The following is a 23,685-nucleotide window of genomic DNA, read 5'->3' as shown; positions in this document are numbered from 1 at the left end:
ACCTCCATGCAGCTTTCTCCCAGCGGGGCTGAAGATGCTTCCCCCCCTTCATGCAGCTTTCTCCCAGCGGGGCTGAAGATGCTCCACCCTCCATGCAGCTTTCTCCCAGCAGCTGCTGAATCTGCCTTCACCCTCCATGCAGCTTTCTCCCAGCAGCTGCTGAATCTGCCTTCACCCTCCATGCAGCTTTGTCCTAGCGGGGCTGAAGATGCTTCCCCCCTCCATGCAGCTTTCTCCCAGCGGGGCTGAAGATGCTTCACCCTCCATGCAGCTTTCTCCCAGCGGGGCTGAATCTGCCTTCACCCTCCATGCAGCTTTCTCCCAGCAGCTGCTGAATCTGCCTTCACCCTCCATGCAGCTTTCTCCTAGCGGGGCTGAAGATGCTTCCCCCTCCATGCAGCTTTCTCCCAGCGGGGCTGAAGATGCTTCACCCTCCATGCAGCTTTCTCCCAGCGGGGCTGAATCTGCCTTCACCCTCCATGCAGCTTTCTCCCAGCGGGGCTGAATCTGCCTTCACCCTCCATGCAGCTTTCTCCCAGCGGGGCTGAATCTGCCTTCACCCTCCATGCAGCTTTCTCCTAGCGGCTGCGGAATCTGCCTTCACCGCCATGCAGCTTGCTCCCAGCGGCTGCTGAATCTGCCTTCACCTCCATGCAGCTTTCTCCCAGTGGGGCTGAATCTGCCTTCACCTCCATGCAGCTTTCTCCCAGCGGGGCTGAAGATGCTTCCCCCCCTTCATGCAGCTTTCTCCCAGCGGGGCTGAAGATGCTCCACCCTCCATGCAGCTTTCTCCCAGCGGGGCTGAATCTGCCTTCACCCTCCATGCAGCTTTCTCCCAGCGGCTGCTGAATCTGCCTTCACCCTCCATGCAGCTTTCTCCCAGCGGCTGCTGAATCTGCCTTCACACTCCATGCAGCTTTCTCCCAGCGGCTGCTGAATCTGCCTTCACCCTCCATGCAGCTTTCTCCCAGCGGCTGCTGAATCTGCCTTCACCCTCCATGCAGCTTTCTCCTAGCGGCTGCGGAATCTGCCTTCACCGCCATGCAGCTTGCTCCCAGCTGCTGCTGAATCTGCCTTCACCTCCATGCAGCTTTCTCCCAGCGGGGCTGAATCTGCCTTCACCTCCATGCAGCTTTCTCCCAGCGGGGCTGAATCTGCCTTCACCCTCCATGCAGCTTTCTCCCAGCGGGGCTGAATCTGCCTTCACCCTCCATGCAGCTTTCTCCCAGCGGCTGCTGAATCTGCCTTCACCCTCCATGCAGCTTTCTCCCAGTGGCTGCTGAATCTGCCTTCACCCTCCATGCAGCTTTCTCCCAGTGGCTGCTGAATCTGCCTTCACCCTCCATGCAGCTTTCTCCTAGCGGCTGCGGAATCTGCCTTCACCGCCATGCAGCTTTCTCCCAGCGGCTGCTGAATCTGCCTTCACCTCCATGCAACTTTCTCCCAGCGGGGCTGAATCTGCCTTCACCTCCATGCAGCTTTCTCCCAGCGGGGCTGAATCTGCCTTCACCCTCCATGCAGCTTTCTCCCAGCGGGGCTGAAGAGGCTTCCTCCTCCATGCAGCTTTCTCCCAGTGGGGCTAAAGAGGCTTCACCCTCCATGCAGCTTTCTCCCAGCGGGGCTGAAGATGCTTCCCCCCTCCATGCAGCTTTCTCCCAGCGGCTGCGGAATCTGCCTTCACCGCCATGCAGCTTTCTCCCAGCGGGGCTGAATCTGCCTTCACCTCCATGCAGCTTTCTCCCAGCGGGGCTGAATCTGCCTTCACCTCCATGCAGCTTTCTCCCAGCGGGTCTGAAGATGCTTCACCCTCCATGCAGCTTTCTCCCAGCGGGGTTGAAGAGGCTTCACCCTCCATGCAGCTTTCTCCCAGCGGGGCTGAATCTGCCTTCACCCTCCATGCAGCCTTATCCTAGCGGCTGCGGAATCTGCGTTCACCGCCATGCAGCTTGCTCCCAGCGGCTGCTGAATCTGCCTTCACCTCCATGCAGCTTTCTCCCAGCGGGGCTGAATCTGCCTTCACCTCCATGCAGCTTTCTCCCAGCGGGGCTGAAGATGCTTCCCCCCCCTTCATGCAGCTTTCTCCCAGCGGGGCTGAAGATGCTCCACCCTCCATGCAGCTTTCTCCCAGCGGGGCTGAATCTGCCTTCACCCTCCATGCAGCTTTCTCCCAGCGGGGCTGAATCTGCCTTCACCCTCCATGCAGCTTTCTCCCAGCGGCTGCTGAATCTGCCTTCACCCTCCATGCAGCTTTCTCCCAGCGGCTGCTGAATCTGCCTTCACCCTCCATGCAGCTTTCTCCTAGCGGCTGCGGAATCTGCCTTCACCTCCATGCAGCTTGCTCGCAGCTGCTGCTGAATCTGCCTTCACCTCCATGCAGCTTTCTCCCAGCTGGGCTGAATCTGCCTTCACCTCCATGCAGCTTTCTTCCAGCGGGGCTGAATCTGCCTTCACCTCCATGCAGCTTTCTCCCAGCGGGCCTGAATCTGCCTTCACCCTCCATGCAGCTTTCTCCCAGCGGGCCTGAATCTGCCTCCTCCTCCATGCAGCTTTCTCCCAGCGGGGCTGAATCTGCCTTCACCCTCCATGCAGCTTTCTCCCAGCGGGGCTGGAGATGCTTCCCCCCCTCCATGCAGCTTTCTCCCAGCGGCTGCGGAATCTGCCTTCACCGCCATGCAGCTTTCTCCCAGCGGGGCTGAATCTGCCTTCACCTCCATGCAGCTTTCTCCCAGCGGGGCTGAATCTGCCTTCACCTCCATGCAGCTTTCTCCCAGCGGGTCTGAAGATGCTTCACCCTCCATGCAGCTTTCTCCCAGCGGCTGCGGAATCTGCCTTCACCTCCATGCAGCTTTCTCCCAGCGGCTGCTGAATCTGCCTTCACCCTCCATGCAGCTTTCTCCCAGCGGGGCTGAAGATGCTTCCCCCCTCCGTGCAGCTTTCTCCCAGCGGGGCTGAATCTGCCTTCACCTCCATGCAGCTTTCTCCCAGCGGGGCTGAATCTGCCTTCACCTCCATGCAGCTTTCTCCCAGCGGGGCTGAATCTGCCTTCACCCTCCATGCAGCTTTCTCCCAGCGGAGCTGAATCTGCCTTCACCCTCCATGCAGCTTTCTCCCAGCGGGGCTGAATCGGCTTCACCCTCCATGCAGCTTTCTCCCAGCGGGGCTGAATCGGCTTCACCCTCCATGCAGCTTTCTCCCAGCGGGGCTGAATCTGCCTTCACCCTCCATGCAGCCTTCTCCCAGCGGGGCGGAATCTGCCTTCACCTCCATGCAGCTTTCTCCCAGCGGGGCTGAATCTGCCTTCACCCTCCATGCAGCTTTCTCCCAGCGGGGTTGAATCTGCCTTCACCCTCCATGCAGCTTTCTCCCAGCAGGTCTGAATCTGCCTTCCCCTCCATGCAGCTTTCTCCCAGCGGGGCTGAATTTGCCTTCACCCTCCATGCAGCCTTCTCCCAGCGGGGCTGAATCTGCCTTCACCTCCATGCAGCTTTCTCCCAGCGGGGCTGAATCTGCCTTTACCTCCATGCAGCTTTCTCCCAGCGGGGCTGAATCTGCCTTCACCCTCCATGCAGCTTTCTCCCAGCGGGGCTGAATCTGCCTTCACCCTCCATGCAGCTTTCTCCCAGCGGGGCTGAATCTGCCTTCACCCTCCATGCAGCTTTCTCCCAGCAGGTCTGAATCTGCCTTCACCTCCATGCAGCTTTCTCCCAGCGGGGCTGAATTTGCCTTCACCCTCCATGCAGCTTTCTCTCAGCGGGGCCGAATCTGCCTTCACCTCCATGCAGCTTTCTCCCAGCGGGGCTGAAGAGGCTTCACCCTCCATGCAGCTTTCTCCCAGCGGGGCTGAAGATGCTTCCCCCCCTCCATGCAGCTTTCTCCCAGCGGGGCTGAATCTACCTTCACCCTCCATGCAGCTTTCTCCCAGCGGGGCTGAATCTGCCTTCACCCTCCATGCAGCTTTCTCCCAGCGGGGCTGAATCTGCCTTCACCTCCATGCAGGTTTCTCCCAGCGGTGCTGAAGAGGCTTCACCCTCCATGCAGCTTTCTCCCAACGGGGCTGAAGATGCTTCCCCCCTCCAACATGCAGCTTTCTCCCAGCGGGGCTGAATCTGCCTTCAACTCCATGCAGCTTTCTCCCAGCGGGGCTGAATCGGCTTCACCCTCCATGCAGCTTTCTCCCAGCGGGGCTGAAGAGGCTTCACCCTTCATGCAGCTTTCTCCCAGCGGGGCTGAATCTGCCTTCACCTCCATGCAGCTTTCTCCCAGCGGGGCTGAATCTGCCTTCACCCTCCATGCAGCCTTCTCCCAGCGGGGCTGAATCTGCCTTCACCTCCATGCAGCTTTCTCCCAGCGGGGCTGAATCTGCCTTCACCCCCCATGCAGCTTTCGCCCAGCGGGGCTGAATCTGCCTTCACCCCCATGCAGCTTTCTCCCAGCGGGGCTGAATTTGCCTTCACCCTCCATGCAGCTTTCTCCCAGCGGGGCTGTATCTGCCTTCACCTCCATGCAGCTTTCTCCCAGCGGGGCTGAAGAGGCTTCACCCTCCATGCAGCTTTCTCCCAGCGGGGCTGAAGAGGCTTCACCCTTCATGCAGCTTTCTCCCAGCGGGGCTGAATCTGCCTTCACCTCCATGCAGCTTTCTCCCAGCGGGGCTGAATCTGCCTTCACCCTCCATGCAGCCTTCTCCCAGCGGGGCTGAATCTGCCTTCACCTCCATGCAGCTTTCTCCCAGCGGGGCTGAATCTGCCTTCACCCCCCATGCAGCTTTCTCCCAGCGGGGCTGAATCTGCCTTCACCTCCATGCAGCTTTCTCCCAGCGGGGCTGAATTTGCCTTCACCCTCCATGCAGCTTTCTCCTAGCGGGGCTGTATCTGCCTTCACCTCCATGCAGCTTTCTCCCAGCGGGGCTGAAGAGGCTTCACCCTCCATGCAGCTTTCTCCCAGCGGGGCTGAAGAGGCTTCACCCTCCATGCAGCTTTCTCCCAGCGGGGCTGAAGATGCTTCCCTCCTCCATGCAGCTTTCTCCCAGCGGGGCTGAAGATGCTTCCCTCCTCCATGCAGCTTTCTCCCAGCGGGGCTGAAGATGCCTTCACCTCCATGCAGCTTTCTCCCAGCGGGGCTAAAGAGGCTTCACCCTCCATGCAGCTTTCTCCCAGCGGGGCTGAATCTGCCTTCACCCTCCATGCAGCTTTCTCCCAGCGGGGCTGAATCTGCCTTCACCCTCCATGCAGTCTTCTCCCAGCGGGGCTGAATCTGCCTTCACCTCCATGCAGCCTTCTCCCAGCGGGGCTGAATCTGCCTTCACCTCCATGCAGCTTTCTCCCAGCGGGGCTGAATCTGCCTTCACCCTCCATGCAGCTTTCTCCCAGCGGGGCTGAATCTGCCTTCACCCTCCATGCAGCTTTCTCCCAGCGGGGCTGAAGATGCTTCCCCCCTCCATGCAGCTTTCTCCCAGCGGGGCTGAATCTGACTTCACCTCCATGCAGCTTTCTCCCAGCGGGGCTGAAGAGGCTTCACCCTCCATGCAGCTTTCTCCCAGCGGGGCTGAATCTGCCTTCACCTCCATGCAGCTTTCTCCCAGCGGGGCTGAAGAGGCTTCACCCTCCATGCAGCTTTCTCCCAGCGGGGCTGAAGATGCTTCCCCCCTCCATGCAGCTTTCTCCCAGCGGGGCTGAATCTGCCTTCACCTCCATGCAGCTTTCTCCCAGCGGGGCTGAAGAGGCTTCACCCTCCATGCAGCTTTCTCCCAGCGGGGCTGAATCTGCCTTCACCTCCATGCAGCTTTCTCCCAGCGGGGCTGAATCTGCCTTCACCCTCCATTCAGCCTTCTCCCAGCGGGGCTGAATCTGCCTTCACCTCCATGCAGCCTTCTCCCAGCGGGGCTGAATCTGCCTTCACCTCCATGCAGCTTTCTCCCAGCGGGGCTGAATCTGCCTTCACCCTCCATGCAGCTTTCTCCCAGCGGGGCTGAATCTGCCTTCACCCTCCATGCAGCTTTCTCCCAGCGGGGCTGAATCTGCCTTCACCCTCCATGCAGCTTTCTCCCAGCGGGGCTGAAGAGGCTTCACCCTCCATGCAGCTTTCTCCCAGCGGGGCTGAATCTGCCTTCACCTCCATGCAGCTTTCTCCCAGCGGGGCTGAATCTGCCTTCACCCTCCATGCAGCCTTCTCCCAGCGGGGCTGAATCTGCCTTCACCCCCATGCAGCTTTCTCCCAGCGGGGCTGAATTTGCCTTCACCCTCCATGCAGCTTTCTCCCAGCGGGGCTGAAGAGGCTTCACCCTCCATGCAGCTTTCTCCCAGCGGGGCTGAAGAGGCTTCCCCCCTCCATGCATCTTTCTCCCAGCGGGGCTGAAGATGCTTCTCCCCTCCATGCATCTTTCTCCCAGCGGGGCTGAAGATGCTTCCCCCCCTCCATGCAGCTTTCTCCCAGCGGGGCTGAAGATGCTTCCCCCCCTCCATGCAGCTTTCTCCCAGCGGGGCTGCATCCATTGGGCAGAGGGTTCATGAAGAACCAGCCTGCGGGCATCTTGGACGATCTCGGGCCAATCAGCAGCTTTTGCGGGTGAGAAGGAACATTTCAACTCCAGTAATAGATGGTCCTGATCATTCCATTGGCCCCTGCATGTAGGTTACTGCCTGTCCCCCACAGGTCGGAGATCCAGGCGGACTCCTGCAGAACCTACTTCGATGCGATTGGCATATGTCGCAAATGCAATATTGGGGAAGGAGATTTCCTTCAGAATTCTGTGCTATTTTGATGGCCTCCTTCAACTGCTTTTCCCAGCTACATTCTCATTGGATTTGGAAATGAAATGTTGCTGTTGACGCTTTGATCACACGCCCTCGAACATATGACTGCAGGTGTCCTCTGTTTGGGTACATGGTATGTAGCTTAGGGGTACACATTTCAAGTTGCAAGCCACTAGCCAGTCACCTGCCCTCATAGGACACCAGTTCGTGCTCTCGAAGAGCCAATTGTCACGAGCCAATGGCTAGTGCTACCTTTGAAGCCTGTTGTAGCATGCCCTTTCATCAGCCTGTTGGATTAGTGTGCCCCCGCCTCTTCCTCCTGAAGAGCCCTACACCGTCTTTCATAAGAAGAATTTGGGTCTTCAGACTCCCCAACTTTGACCCATTTCCTTATTAATCTGAAGAGTTTCAGACTCGTGCTTCTCTCTGAATCCTTCAGAGTGGGAGGGGCATGCTGACGCCTACATTTGCATAGAGCAATACAAATTAGCTTGGCGCAAGTGCATTTTTCAGAACCTCTTATGGATTGTTGGCGATCTATGGTGGCCTTAACTTGGAAAAACATGCCTCAACGCACACGCCCCTTTGGAACACCTATAGTGTGTGGACGGCGACCTCTTTGGGTAAATTGGGTGTTTTGCTGCTGTCGATCCCCCTCGCTCGGATTGCTTTGTAATCTCCCAGTGGCATGGGGAAGCCAGCTTTGGCAAAGTCAAAAGTTTATCTTTTATGCAGGCATGAGGTCGACATTTGCCTTAAGGGTAGTACCCGGCCATAATGGTACTAACTGGTCAACAAATGGCAACCGCTGCAAAGTGGTGTGAATATCTGGGCTCATGATAGCAGGGGTAAAAATGAAGGTTTCGTTAGCAGGAGCTAAAACTTGCTCCTAGGTCTCTAGCATCACGTAGTACGCAGGCTGGGTGTCTAGCATCACGTAGTACGCAGGCTGGGTATCTAGCATCATGCAGTACGCAGAGTGGGTATCTAGCATCATGTAGTAGGCAGGCTGGGTATCTAGCATCACGCAGTGCACAGGCTGGGTATCTAGCATCACGTAGTAGGCAGACTGGATATCTAGCATCATGCAATACGTAGGCTCGGTATCTACCATCAGGCAGTAGGCAGGCTGGGTGTCTAGCATCACGCAGTAGGCAGGCTGGGTATCTAGCATCATGTAGTAGGCAGGCTGGGTATCTCGCATCATGTAGTAGGCAGGCTGAGTATCTAGCATCATATAGTAGGCAGGCTGGGTATCTATCATCACGTAGTAGGCAGGCTGGGTATCTAGCATCACGTAGTATGCAGGCTGGGTATCTAGCATCATGCAGTACGCAGGGTGGGTATCTAGCATCATGTAGTAGACAGGCTGGGTATCTAGCATCATGTAGTAGACAGGCTGGGTATCTAGCATCACGCAGTGCACAGGCTGGGTATCTAGCATCATGTAGTAGGCAGGCTGGGTATCTAGCATCACGTAGTAGGCAGGCTGGGCATCTAGCATCATGTAGTAGGCAGGCTGGGTATCTAGCATCACGTAGTAGGCAGGCTGGGTATCTAGCATCATGTAGTAGGCAGGCTGGGTATCTAGCATCATGTAGTAGGCAGGCTGGGTATCTAGCATCATGTAGTAGGCAGGCTGGGTATCTAGCATCATGTAGTAGGCAGGCTGGGTATCTAGCATCATGTAGTAGGCAGGCTGGGTATCTAGCATCGCGTAGTAGGCAGGCTGGGTATCTACCATCTTGTAGTAGGCAGGCTGGGTATCTAGCATCACGTAGTAGGCAGGCTGGGTATCTAGCATCACGCAGTGCACAGGCTGGGTATCTACCATCTTGTAGTAGGCAGGCTGGGTATCTACCATCAGGTAGTAGGCAGGCTGGGTATCTAGCATCATGTAGTAGGCAGGCTGGGTATCTAGCATCATGTAGTAGGCAGGCTGGGTATCTAGCATCATGTAGTAGGCAGGCTGGGTATCTAGCATCGCGTAGTAGGCAGGCTGGGTATCTACCATCTTGTAGTAGGCAGGCTGGGTATCTAGCATCACGTAGTAGGCAGGCTGGGTATCTAGCATCGCGTAGTAGGCAGGCTGGGTATCTACCATCTTGTAGTAGGCAGGCTGGGTATCTAGCATCTTGTAGTAGGCAGGCTGGGTATCTAGCATCTTGTAGTAGGCAGGCTGTGTATCTAGCATCACGTAGTAGGCAGGCTGGGTGTCTAGCATCACGTAGTAGGCAGGCTGGGTAACTAGCATCATGTAGTAGGCATGCTGGGTATCTACCATCGCGTAGTAGGCAGGCTGGGTATCTACCATCTTGTAGTAGGCAGGCTGGGTATCTAGCATCTTGTAGTAGGCAGGCTTGGTGTCTAGCATCACGTAGTAGGCAGGCTGTGTATCTAGCATCACGTAGTAGGCAGGCTGGGTATCTAGTTCACGTAGTAGGCAGGCTGGGTATCTAGTTCACGTAGTAGGCAGGCTGGGTGTCTAGCATCACGTAGTAGGCAGGCTGGGTGTCTAGCATCACGTAGTAGGCAGGCTGTGTATCTAGCATCACGTAGTAGGCGCAGGCTGGGTATCTAGTTCACGTAGTAGGCAGGCTGTGTATCTAGCATCACGTAGTAGGCAGGCTGGGTGTCTAGCATCACGTAGTAGGCAGGCTGTGTATCTAGCATCACGTAGTAGGCAGGCTGTGTATCTAGCATCACGTAGTAGGCAGGCTGGGTATCTAGCATCTTGTAGTAGGCAGGCTGGGTGTCTAGCATCACGTAGTAGGCAGGCTGGGTGTCTAGCATCACATAGTAGGCAGGCTGGGCATCTAGTTCACGTAGTAGGCAGGCTGGGCATCTAGTTTACGTAGTAGGCAGGCTGGGTATCTAGTTCACGTAGTAGGCAGGCTGGGTATCTAGTTCACGTAGTAGGCAGGCTGTGTATCTAGCATCACGTAGTAGGCAGGCTGGGTATCTAGCATCTTGTAGTAGGCAGGCTGGGTGTCTAGCATCATGTAGTAGGCATGCTGGGTATCTAGCATCTTGTAGTAGGCAGGCTCGGTATCTAGCATCTTGTAGTAGGGAGGCTGGGTATCTACCATCGCGTAGTAGGTAGGCTGTGTATCTAGCATCACGTAGTAGGTAGGAGCTAGTACATAGAGTGGCGCAAATCTCACTTTTATGTGAGATGCAAACTTTGTAACAACTTTTTGTCCATCATAAACCATTCATTGTGGTATTTGTCTTCTAGAGGTCTCTAATGGTTCTTTGCATGCAATTCCAGATGCAGCACCCTAGGCCTCGGGAGCTAAAAGTAGCTCCTGGTAACCATTTGTGTCAAGCTAACCAGGCTCTGCTGGACTAGGCGCAAGAGCTAAATAGCTCCCAGCAATTCGCAGTCGTGTAGCTACACGCCAGCAAACAGTGTGACCTTGGCTAATGCCTTGTCCAGTGCTTGGAGCCCCATCCCTTTCCAGGGGCCGAGATCAGTAGCGTGGAGGAAAGGCCACTCTAAAGCAGAGGTCTGCAACCTTTGGCTCTCCAGATGTTTTGGACTAGAACTCCCATGATCTCTCACCATTGCGCAGGCTTGGTAGGGATGATGGGAGTTGTATTCCAAAAGAGCAGACGATTCAAAGGTTGCACACCTCTGCTAGAGACTAAGGCAGGGGTGGATATTTTAAGATGATGCAACTTTTGGGGCATGCCACTCACCCCCTCAGGTCACCACATGCGCACACCGCACCGTTTCTTACTCGTCAAGAGTCCATTATGGAATGTTGAGGCCTGCTCAGCTGCAGGCGTGTCTACCGCCAGTCATGTGTGCTGGCTTCCTGGTTCAAGCCTCCTCTGCTATCTTCAAGCTTCTGCGAGCACCTTCACCTGCGTCGGCTGCTTCCATTTATTTATTTGTACATTTATAGAAAGCACGTAGCCCATAGGCATCTAGGCGCTGGAATTTAAGAGGTTACAGATGTGTATACTTCATCGATACGTTTGCAGTTACGATAATACATATTGGTTATAGATTAGTGTACTTCATCAAAGCAATTGCTTTTGCAATAATACATGTGTATATCTGACTATGTAAGAAGTGAATACATCAGGTGCGATACGCATGGTACTGGGGGTCACAGCATGCAGTCCGATCAGTCATAGCCTATGATATTGCAGGTCCAAGTGTCTATTGTTGGGGATCTGAACAGGTTTTTGGACTTTTTTCGGAATGACCAGAGGGATGTGTCGTTTCTCAGTTGTGTGTGGAGAGTGTTGCAATTTGGCTGCTAACACAGGGAAGCTAGAGCCGCCTGCTTTCTGTCTTCTGAATCTTGGTATAGCAATGAGATTGGCATATGAACCATGTGTGGGTCTGTTCGTTTGGGTTTTGGTGATCTGTTTGCTTAGGTAAGCTGGTGCGTTGTTAGCAAGACATTTGTGAGAGTGAGGATTTTAAATTTGATCCCATCTTGGACCGGGAGCCAGTGGATGTGTCGTCTAGTTGATGATATATGTTCTTTCCTGGGTACATTCTACATACTTCTTGCTCATGTTGCCCCCTTCTTCTTTCTTCCCCAGGTCCAGTTTCAGAAGCTCCAGCAGCTGCGCCTGGCCCAGTCTCGAGCTCAGTACTATGGGGGCTCTTTGCCGAATGTTAACCAGATTAGCACCAGCTCTGCCGAATTCCAGGTAAGCCTGCGTGCTTTCTGGGGGCCATGAGAAGAGACTGCAAGGTTTTCAGTGGCCTCTTGATTTTCACCCGTTCTGCTTCCAGGGTTTGAATGAGAGGTGGATGTGAAGAACCCCAGTTCTGGAATGTTTAGGCGCATGAAAGTAAAATGATATGCCCACTAAACTTCAACTACAACATGGCTGCTCACAGAAATGACGCCTTCATCTTTATTTATTTATAACATTTGTTCCGCGCCCAAACCTGGAGGTATCGAGGCGTGGGTTACATTGGTGTGCTTCCCTGGTTACAGCAGTAATTAGAATACATGAAGGGTTGGGAACAGAAACATTATTTACAATACAGACACTACCATTAGGGTTACAGTCCTGGTATAGCATTACACCAAACAGTAAACCCAGTGAGCTCAAAGTGTCACAGTAGTGACACTCTAGTTAGTATTTGTTAAAGAGCCATGTTTTGATGAGACTCTTAAAGCGCTGGAGGTAGGAACCATTTCTAATGTGCATGGGAACGGAGTTCCCATCCATGGAAGCGTGCCAAGCCAAAGGTCAACCACAAGTTCCCGCACGAGCTATGCTTGCACAAGCCAGCATCTGGTGCAGGCGGCCCAGTGCATGCTCAGTAATGCAGCAAATGTTTACAATTCTCTCGTGCAACATGGCATGTCTGCTGAGTTCTTTGGGTACCGAAAGAACGCCATTCTCTGTCTATTTGCTTATACACGCACACACACACTTCACAATGCCAGTAGTGGATTCTAATTCATTTCGATTTTTTTTAATTGCTGATTTCTGGCGATGTAAATCTTGAAGTGGTAGTTATTCGGGGCAGTGTTCTTTTGTATGTTTTGATGGTTGGTGATCTATTTTTGGAAAGACATTTTGTTGGCAATGGTCTTCTTGCTGAGTATTGTGTACGCGTTTGGAAATGCCGGTCTGTTCAATTCTGTTCAGTTGTGACTCTTTCACTTCGAAATTGCAAGTGTTGCTTTCTAAAGACGAAGTTCCTTTTCTGTATTTCCTTGAATACAAAATATGCGCAGCAAGGACGCTAGCAAAGCACGCGTCTTTATGCGTAGTACTGGTACTGGGCGGGCCGCATAATGCCAGCTTCCCTGACGCACAGAACAAGTACTCTTCTTCCCACAGCAGTACAAGCTGCCCTCTATCACCTACGGGCACCATGACAAGGGCAGCATGTTTCAGCCTCCCTCATACACTGAACATGTGGAGCCTGGGCAGCAGTGCCTCCGCTCCCCGCTTTCACCTACGGGTACCATGACAAGGGCAGCATGTTTCAGCCTCCCTCATACACTGAACATGTGGAGCCTGGGCAGCAGTGTCTCGGCTCCCCGCTCTCACCCCCGGGTACCATGACAAGGGCAGCATGTTTCAGCCTCCCTCATACACTGAACATATGGAGCCTGGGCAGCAGTGCCTCCGCTCCCCGCTTTCACCTACGGGTACCATGACAAGGGCAGCATGTTTCAGCCTCCCTCATACACTGAACATGTGGAGCCTGGGCAGCAGTGTCTCAGCTCCCCGCTCTCACCTAAGGGTACCATGGCATGGGTAGCATTATTGAGCCTCCCTCATACACTGAACACTGCACTGTCTCTACGCATCCATTAGGCTGCCCCATTCCCGGTGGGCGTACTTTGTTTTTCGGTGTCTTTCCAACTGTTTCTCAGCATTTCTTCGCATCTTCCTAATTTCCCGTCTAGGTGATTGTTTTGGCCTCCATCACTGTTCTTTGCATTTCTCCTGCATTCTCTGCATCTCCCCTCTAGGTGAAAGTTCCTGGGTGTGCTTGCACACGGCTTGCTGTGTCCACTAGGCATTTCTCCTCTTCTCTAGGTTCCCCCCTATGCTGTGATCACTACTGTTGCCCTCCCGGCCTTTTGTCCTCTCTAGGTTGAGCTGAGCCTGGTCGGCTCCCACCGCTTTCTCCACTCACTGCCATTTGCTGCCCTTGCTTACTTGTCTCTGCATGCGCCCTGCTGTTGCCCTTTGCTCCCTCTGTTTACCCCCCATTATTTTTCACAGATCCCCTCCTTGTGCACTCTGTGGGGCGTAACTCTGTGCAGTTTTTCCTTCTCTTCTCCTCTCGCCTGCCCTTTCTCTTTCCTCTACACACCCACCATGGTGTTCTCAATTCCCCCCATCTTCTCTAACTATTGTACTATCTCCTATCCCACTCTTTCTCACAAACAGTGGAAGGAATACACTCAAGGAGTGGACCCTGGTCTCCAATCCAGGCAATCCCATCGCTGACAACTATGTCAGTGCTTCCTCCAGGCAGACTATCAGTGACATCCTCTTTGTCGTTCCTTGGCCTGACCTATGGACCCTTCACATGGTCGCACTTTGCTCTCCTTCCTCTTCTTTTCCCATTAATGGAGGCACCCGGTGGGAGTTCCTCTTGGCCCCCTTCCAGTCCTCCAGAGTCACTAATGTCTATCTAAACGGCACTGTCATGGTCGAGGGCCCTCGGCCCCAATCTCCTATTTTTTTATAAGCACCTCCCTCGCCTCACCAACTTCCTTCCTTCCTCCTTCCTCCTCCTGCTATACCTTCTACCACTTCTACCACTTCTCTGGCTCCTCTGCCACCTCCGTCCTCCACCTCTCTGGCTCCCTTGCCACTTCGATGGGTACTCCGCTCCCCTGCTCCCCCTGGAAGTCTTTCAACTGTCGCTTTGCTGTCAAACACTCCTGGCCAGTGGTCGAAGTGTATGAAAAGAAGTAGTGGAGCTATGTTCTCTGCCGGTGTGCCCCACTCTCCACAAACCCCATCGCTGTGCCCCAAACAAACACACCTATTATGTAAGGGAATGTTCAGTGCAGTGCACTGAAGTGCAAGCTTCAACTTCTTCCTACACTTTATTTTGAAACTTAACCGTTCCGGAACGGTTTCTTTTTAAAATAAAAGTATAGGAACAGTGAAACTGAAAAATAAAACGTATAGGAGCACCGCTCCCGCCCACTTCGACCTCTGCTCCTGACATCTGCCACCTCCTTGAACTCCTGGACCTGGATGTTCTACCTCTTACAGAGACATGGCTCAAGGCGAGCTCTAGCACGGGTTTTGACACACTCCTCCCCGAGGGCTATACAATCGTCTCTGAGCACAGGCCTACCTGCTTCCATCATCCCACTCACCTTGCTAGCATTCGCAGTACAATAAAAGTTTCACTAGCCAAACACTGTTCTTTATCCTACGTGCGCACCCGTCCCATCGCGACACGCATGCGTGAAGACTGGGCACTATCCGCGCTTTGTTACAGCTACTGACAAAGCTCTTCTACACGGATAAGCTGCGTTCGTTTTCATGATACCCTCAATCTCAGAGTTTTGAAATCATCTCTTGTTCACCCCTTCTTTTAGAATTCATCACGCCCTAATGGTGGCCCCCTGTTTCCCATCAGACAAGGCATTCAGAAGCGATTGCGCACGCTTCATTTTTGTAATAGACATCATCAGCACGTTTCGGACCATACGCGCCCTTCTGCCTACACCATCAACCCTGTAGATCACCAATCCCCTGCATGCCATAATCCCCAGCGGCACAGCTCGGCACCAAAGCCCCAAGAATTCATGTACCTAATCACTATTATGTCACGAGTCATCCGCGATCATGACGTTCTCTTACTAGTGTCAGATACCTCCCTTTGCGCATACGCTAGGATACTGGCACGGATGCTTTTTCCACTTTAAACTATCTGTGAGGTTGACGACGCAATCCTCCCTCCTTTTAGGTACTGAGCCAACCCTTACCCAAGTGGTTTTGAGGCACCATCTGTACAGCAACCAATAGTACTGTGATTTCTATCACGACCCGGTCCACTAGTATCCTGAGCTGCAGAGCAGGTGGGAGTACTCCGCCTGACCGCCCCAGCCTAGGTGAGCCTCCATCTTGCGCCAGTAGCCCCCCTGCGCTCGTCGCTGCCCCGGACCCCCTTCCTTGCATCCACTTCCCTGCTCCACCCTCCTCCCGCCTCCCAACCTGCCCCAGCAGCCTGATTGGGCCCAAGCCTCCTGGTGCCTCCAGCCCACGGCCCGCAACGCTCGCCGCCTGCACTCAGTATCCTGAGCTGCAGAGCAGGTGAGAGTACTCCGCCTGACCCCCCCCAGCCTAGGTGAGCCTCCATCTTGCGCCAGTAACCACCCGGCGCTCCTCGCTGCCCCGGACCCCCTTCCCTGCATCCAGCCCTCCCCCTCCCGTGACTGGTTGCCTCCCTGGCCTTACCTGTCCCCCCGCCACCCCCGGGCAGCCCACTGCCCGGCAGCCCATGCGGCTAAGGGCCCAAGGACAAGGGCGGCTCCGACATTGGCGGGCCCAAGATGTGTTTGCAGGAGTCAGCAGCGGAAGCCAATGAAGCCAGCAGACACCGACAAAACTGTAAGTGCTGGCATGGGTGGGGGGTAGAGCAATTACTCTACTCCAGAAAGCTCCTGCCACTGTAACTTACCTAGACTGCTACCGACTTACACCATGCATTATTAGAGAGATATGTGACCACCAGCCTAGACCTATTCATGGCTGGACAGCAAACGCTGCCTGCAGTATAATGTTAACCAGTAACATACCCGAGAGAACCACAAAGATTAGCCTTCGTCGCATCTAGATAGAAATGTGATTGTTAGCATATGCCACACTTAGATTGAATTCTCAAGTTTAGTCTGCGTCGCATCTAGACAGAAATGTGATTGTTAGCATATGCCACACTTAGATGGAATTCTCAAGTTTAGTCTGCGCCAAATCTAGACAGAAATGTGATTGTTAGCATATGCCACACTTAGATGGAATTCTCAAGTTTAGTCTGCGCCAAATCTAGACAAAATGTGATTGTTAGCATATGCCACACTTAGATGGAATTCTCAAGTTTAGTCTGCGTCGCATCTAGATAGAAATGTGATTGTTAGCATATGCCACACTTAGATGGAATTCTCAAGTTTAGTCTGCGTCGCATCTAGATAGAAATGTGATTGTTAGCATATGCCACACTTAGATGGAATTCTCAAGTTTAGTCTGCGTCGCATCTAGATAGAAATGTGATTGTTAGCATATGCCACACTTAGATGGAATTCTCAAGTTTAGTCTGCGCCAAATCTAGACAAAATGTGATTGTTAGCATATGCCACACTTAGATGGAATTCTCAAGTTTAGTCTGCGTCGCATCTAGATAGAAATGTGATTGTTAGCATATGCCACACTTAGATGGAATTCTCAAGTTTAGTCTGTGCCAAATCTAGACAAAATGTGATTGTTAGCATATGCCACACTTAGATGGAATTCTCAAGTTTAGTCTGCGTCGCATCTAGACAGAAATGTGATTGTTAGCATATGCCACACTTAGATGGAATTCTCAAGTTTAGTCTGCGCCAAATCTAGATAGAAATGTGATTGTTAGCATATGCCACACTTGGATGGAATTCTCAAGCATTGTCTGCGCCAAATCTAGACAAAATGTGATTGTTAGCATATGCCACACTTAGATGGAATCCTCAAGTTTAGTCTGCGTCGCATCTAGATAGAAATGTGATTGGTAGCATATGCCACACTTAGATGGAATCCTCAAGTTTAGTCTGCGCCAAATCTAGATAGAAATGTGATTGTTAGCATATGCCACACTTAGATGGAATTCTCAAGTTTAGTCTGTGCCAAATCTAGATAGAAATGTGATTGTTAGCATATGCCACACTTGGATGGAATTCTCAAGCATTGTCTGCGCCAAATCTAGACAAAATGTGATTGTTAGCATATGCCACACTTAGATGGAATTCTCAAGTTTAGTCTGCGTCGCATCTAGATAGAAATGTGATTGTCAGCATATGCCACACTTAGATGGAATTCTCAAGTTTAGTCTGCGTCGCATCTAGATAGAAATGTGATTGTTAGCATATGCCACACTTAGATGGAATTCTCAAGTTTAGTCTGCGCCAAATCTAGATAGAAATGTGATTGTTAGCATATGCCACACTTAGATGGAATTCTCAAGTTTAGTCTGCGCCAAATCTAGACAGAAATGTGATTGTTAGCATATGCCACACTTAGATGGAATTCTCAAGTTTAGTCTGCGCCAAATCTAGACAAAATGTGATTGTTAGCATATGCCACACTTAGATGGAATTCTCAAGCATTGTCTGCGCCAAATCTAGACAAAATGTGATTGTTAGCATATGCCACACTTAGATGGAATTCTCAAGTTTAGTCTGCGCCAAATCTAGACAAAATGTGATTGTTAGCATATGCCACACTTAGATGGAATTCTCAAGTTTAGTCTGCGTCGCATCTAGACAGAAATGTGATTGTTAGCATATGCCACACTTAGATGGAATTCTCAAGTTTAGTCTGCGTCGCATCTAGACAGAAATGTGATTGTTAGCATATGCCACACTTAGATGGAATTTCAGAAATGTGATTGTTAGCATATGTGATTCTTGGCATGCGCCACACCTAGAATTCTGAACCTAGCTTGCGTCGCATCTAGATAGAAATGTGACTGTTAGCATGTACCGCACCTAGATGGAATCCCACAATTGCAAGGACAGCAATGCCAACTAACAATTATATCCCTCTGCTTACACCGCACAAACTTCACAACAATGCAACAACAAAACAAACCACACATAGACTTGCACAACAGCACACGACGACTACGGATCATAAAACGCCCCAAGCCCAGCCAACGGACCCACCGGGCTGAGGCTGCCAACAGCACATCACTGCTCTCTTGCATTTTTCCAGCTTATTCCCACTAACCCACCCCCTTCTCCCCTTTTTCAGAGCCGCCAGGGGACAACTTCGGTAGTGATAGTGCGCGGTACAAATATCCTTTAACATTAACTACCAGCACCAACGGAACCTGGTCTGAACATGCTTTGCACTCAAGTTATGTCCTGTGGACTGATCTACACCCACCGTTGCTCTTCTTCAGTTACATCACCTGATGCCAATCTATGCAATGTTATTTTCTTCTAGATCCTAGCTACTGCAGGATCATCAATCAAGCTCACCAGTACTACAAGACTGTGTTCTGACACTCAATCCATTCACGAGACGACACCCTTAAGGTAGTCCCTGGACCTGCAGCACTCCTTTTTCATTATTTTTAATCTGTCTAGTGGCCGCACCCCTCTGACGCGCATTTTCCTTCACTTGTCCACAGGTGCATCACAACACCCGTTTCTCATCAATTCTGTCCTGATGATATTTCGGCCCCTTAAGAAAACAGTTTTTTACTGTGCAACGTCTGTCGGATACTTTATAGTCCGAATCAGAAACACCCAGTTTTTACTGTGTCGACAACAATTACGTAAAACTATTTTGAGTAGTACATGAAAATGCACAAATAACTATGCTACTAACCATCACAGGAATGTATAGACAAGTGTGTAATTGAAAAGACTACTCTTTGGTTTATTTTCACTTTTATGGCCTTCAGTTCAGTTATAGGCCTATCTATTTTAAATGTCTGTCAAAATCTTGATTAAAGTTTTTTTCTTACGGATCTAGAATCCTTTTGTGACCTCCCTGTTTAACGGCTAGTATTTGCTCCACCTAGCCCTGTGCTGCACCCAGACCTATTCTTATATTGCGTCTCTGAATAGGGGGTAGCTTTTGACTCTTTCTCTAATTGTGATTCTCCATATACCCTCTCGAGTCCGGCCCCCTTAAACAAAAAAGAGTGTCCCTCTATTGCTCCCCCTTTACCTCCTCCCTCAAAAATAATGCCATGCAAAGAAATCGCCGAAAAATTGGCGTTTTTTTGCGGGGACATTTATCAGGCTCGGGCTGTAATGGTTCCAATTCCTGATCCCCCTGCTCCCAATCCTCCTCCTCACCTGGTTTGGATTCCGGTCTTGCTCCGAACCTCTTCCTCCACAGTGTTTTTTCTTTGCTGTGCAGATAAGGCCGGCCGCGAGAGGAAGCCACCCTGAACCCGTTATAAGGAGGTCCAGGAGGGGCACCCCTTCCGCAGCAGGCCAGTCCGGGGAAAAAGCCTTATGGCATAAAAAACCCCTGTCTTGTTTGATGGTAGAGGAGTACTGCAGGAATCCGAGGGTTCCGGTGGAGTAGTTCCTTGGTCGTTCCAGCGGACGTGCACTGGGCAGTATAAAGTACGTTGAAGTCATACAGCAAATAAATGCGGAGATAAGATGGGAGAGTAGACAGAAGAAGAGAGAGGAGCACTAGAACAACAATAGCAAGGCGGAAGCAGGAAGGGTGGAAGGGAAGCAAGAGCTAGAGGAAAAACAGCGTGTTAACCCGAAAGCCTAAACGCGAAGGGTTGCAACGCGTCGGCTTCCGGGTTGAACGCAAAGAAATAGGCTGCGACGGCGTACTCCAAAAAACTAGACCGTCACAGTACGGTGATGGGAAACGTGGCGGCAATATCAATGGCGGCTCATGCGCCAACGGGGCCACAACCGCCAGCTTCCTCGGTTCGTGACAACATTATTAGATGGAACATGCGGGGGACACTCCCGCAAACGCCGCTCCCCCTGTCCCTATATATATGTCACCTATATAATGTTGCCACTACCTTTTCCCGGCGACATTATATACGGTGACCATATATATAGGGATATTATTACCTGATTCCCCTCTTCCCCTCTGAATGGGCTGACCTCACTCCCTCTTTCCTTTCCTCTACCTCCCAGCTTCTCTTCCTTGGGGATCTCAACATCCACCTGGACTCCCTAGACTCCTCTGGGCTTTTTCGCAACGCATGCCACTCTTTCCCTCTCCATTCTACCCTCCGGTCCGACTCACCTTGGATGTTCTCATCTCTTCAGGCATCCCCCTCTCTAATCCTCTGACCACTCCTCTCTCCTGGACAGACTACTTTCTTATTTCTACTCACTTGAAGCTTCCTGTTCCGTTGACCAAGGCCCACCCAGTACTGCCACTTTCCTTCACGGTCATTCGACCTATGAAGCTAGTGACGGTGGCTGCCTTTTCCTTCACTATCTCTACCCCACCTTCTCATGGGGCTGACTACCATCCTGACACAGCCCTTTCCAACCTTCACCTTTCCTTTTCTAACACTCTGGATATCCTTGCCCCTGTTATGAGGATCCGCCTGGAGCCTAGCACCAAGTGCAATTCTTGATACGACTCTGATCTGGCCACTCTGAAACGCAAGTGCAGAGTAGCGGAACGGAAGTGGGGAGCTTCGGGTGCACCCTCTGACAAACTGTCCTGCCGCCTTCTCCAAAGGCAATACAGACTCTGTCTTCTCTAAGAAGAGGGTCCATATTCAAGCCTACATCTCTGCGGCTTCTGACAACACGACTGAACTATTCATAATCTGCAAGGAGCTGGCCAATCCTCTTCTCTCTCTCCTTCCACCTCTCGCAGGCCCTCATTGGCCGACCCCTTTCTCTCCTACCTCTCTCCTGTAACACCTGATGTTTCCAGACAAGTCTGGTCTATGAACGTCTCATCCAAACAGGTGACCCCCTGCTCCTCAAGAATCATTCAGGACAACATTGGCTCTCTCGCTCCAGCCTTGGCCGATTTCTGTAACCACTCCTTCGTCACTGGATCTTTCCCCTCTCTTCTCAAGCACTCCCTTGTGCACCCCCTACTAAAAAAGCCTTCTGCCGACCCCTCCATTCTGGCAAACTATCGCCCGATCTCTACTACTCCTTTCCTGGGCAAACTCCTGGAGGAGTTGGCCATCTCCCAGCTTACTCTCCACATTGAATCTGTTGCTTGTCTCCATGACCATCAGTCTGGCTTCAGAGCAGCCAGAGGGACAGAAACTGCACTCCTGAACACCTGTGAAGATCTGAGTTCTAATGACTCTAGCTCACCCTCTATCCTCATTCTCCTCGTCCTTTACTCTTCGTTTGACTCGGTCAACTACAGCATCCCAATTACTCGTCTTTGCGAGACTCTTGGTGTCACGGATCAGGCGCACGCATGGTTGACCACCTTCCTGCTGGACCGACCATCCCAGGTTCAGCTTGGCCACTTTCTCTCCACCACCTCTCTCTCTACATGTGGTGTTCCTCGGGACTCTATCCACTCCCCCTGGCTCTTGAATGTCTATCTGACCCCATTTGGCCCTCCTCATCTCTACCTTTTCCTCTAAAGCAGCTCTCTTTCAGGCTATCCACGGCGGCCTCTTCGCTCATCCCCAACTATCCGTTGTTCAGGCATGGTGCGCCTCTAATGATCTCTCCATTAATGCCAGTAAGACTGAGATCCTTCTCATTGGCACCCCTGCTCCTGCTTTTCCTCTCATTCTAGCCGCTCTCCTTGGACCCTCACCCTCTTGGAGGCAAAAAACCTTGGGGTCATCTTCAAGTCCACTCTCTCCTTCTCTCCACTCACACATCACGGACCTTGCCAAGAAGGCCCATTTCCATCTGCTCCTCCTGAGAGGTATTCTCCCCTTTCTGACCTCCCCCAGAGGCTCACTGTCTCCAGAGCCCTCATTCTCTCTAGGCTGGACTACTGCAACAGCCTCTTTCGCAATCTGCCCATCTCTACTCTTCACCCTCTTTAACTCATCCAGAACAGAACCGCAACACTTATCCTTGGCCTGAAGCCCAGGTACTGCATCTCTCCGGCCCGGAAATTCCACCACTGTCTCCCGGTGGCTGCAAGATTCAAGTTTAAGACCCTCTGCATCATCCACAAGGCTTTCTGGTCCCGTGGCCCTCACTACTTCCGGCTCTCTCTTCCTAAGTACCTTCCTCCTAGAGCCCTTCGCTCATCTCTCTGCAGGTGAGTCACTTCTCCAAGCAGAGAATGCGGGGTAGATTTCTCTCCTCTGCAGGAGCCTCCCTCTGGAATGGCCTCCCTGCCCCTTCCCGCCTTTAATCAGATCTCCTTAACTTCCGGAAGCTTCTCAAGTCCTCCCGTTTCTCCTCTTCTTTCTCGCTCGCTCACCCCTGCAAACCTTCTCTTGCTCCTGCTCTGTCTGCTGCCTGGCTGCTTGGCGTTCTCCGAGTCTTAAAGCATTATTGAGCCTCCCGCGTACACGGAACATGCAGAGCCGGGAAGGGATTGAGGAAGATGCAGAGGGATGGCCCACAGAGGACCAGCAAGGGTCGCGGACGCATCACTCCCACCCTCGCATAATGACCATTGTGGGGGTGTGCTGAATACCTTTAGCCAAGGTAGAAAGACGTTTGTGAAAGAATGTTGAGGAGTCTGGGGGTCACATATGTGAGTAGCAAGTTGCTCTTCACATGAGTTGTCTACACAGTGCTGTGCAAACCCTGATGAAACCAAATAGATGACCCTGCGTGAGGGTGTTGATTCTTAGAAAGGATTTCTGCAGGTCTAAAGAAAATGATCCTGATCTGAAAGTAGATTCAAGAGAACTCCTTTCTTGCATAGAAACATCTGTCCATGCTTGCCCACACGAAACGTGTAGAAACGCGTGCCATCATAGGCCAGGTGGCCATGCTTTCTTCAAGTGCAGCTCAGATGACCGAGTGTGAACTAAAGCAGTTGTTGAGAAATCTGGTTTACTCTATTTTTCAGTCACACCATTGTGTTCAGGTGTTCTGTAGTTGCAACTGGAATAATAATGTCTTTTGAAAATGACACTGGAAGTTCTACCAAAATGAACACATTTACCACTGTAGCAGTGCCTTAAGCTCGTGTTTTTCCTCACAAATTATCACTGTTCTATTATAGCCTTCTAGACCCAGGGAGGGGCCGTTATCACGGAATAATGTCCCATGGGCCATACATTGGGCAAGTGCCATTGTCCTTTATGATAATGACCTCCTCGAGCATTAGTGGTAGTATGTTTTGGTGGTGAAATAAAAAAGGCCTTTAATAGCAGTGCAAATAGACAGAGTTAGCAAATTAAATGTGCTTTATTTTGTATTTATATAACCAGGTTGTCTTCATAAGTTAAGTATTTTAATTGCAAACGTGGTTGCGGTGAAACAGGTTTAGCATATGTAAACAGTTTCTCTTTAAAATAAAAAGTGATTTCCCCATTTTTTTTTTCTCTTTTGCTTTCATGTGCTGAATAGAATATTGCAGCAAAAAAAGGTCCTTCCAGAGAGGAGGTGTATTTTTGAAAGAAATCTTGCCTTGAAATTGTATTCTTTTCCTCTCGGCTTTTGAAGACCGAGTGCAGTTAATACGTGTAGTTATTGGCCGAGATGTAAACATTCTAATTTGCTAGAGGAGTTCAATAACAATCTCCATTGGCTCCTTTGAGTTAATAATCAAAGTGTCCACGTGTGAAGTCTGTTTTAGCCTCCTTGCCACCACCCTA

General features: G+C 51.7%; 1 protein-coding gene across 4 annotated transcripts in view; it reads left to right on the top strand.

Annotated features, from left to right (window-relative positions):
- CRTC3 (CREB regulated transcription coactivator 3) overlaps positions 1-23,685 on the top strand; it is a 537,535-nt gene that overhangs the window by 118,873 nt on the left and 394,977 nt on the right. For all 4 annotated transcript variants that reach the window (XM_069625144.1, XM_069625143.1, XM_069625142.1 and 1 more), the window contains exon 2: positions 11,313-11,423. In XM_069625144.1, coding sequence (XP_069481245.1) covers positions 11,313-11,423 — 111 coding nt within the window. The remainder of the gene's footprint in view (positions 1-11,312; positions 11,424-23,685) is intronic.

The sequence above is a fragment of the Ambystoma mexicanum genome, chromosome 11 (genome assembly GCF_040938575.1).
Source record: "Ambystoma mexicanum isolate Mex_15411 chromosome 11, UKY_AmexF1_1, whole genome shotgun sequence".
Classification (NCBI taxonomy): Eukaryota; Metazoa; Chordata; class Amphibia; order Caudata; family Ambystomatidae; genus Ambystoma; species Ambystoma mexicanum.
The sequence above is the reverse complement of the archived record's forward strand: the minus strand, read 5'-3'. Positions and strand labels throughout refer to the sequence as shown.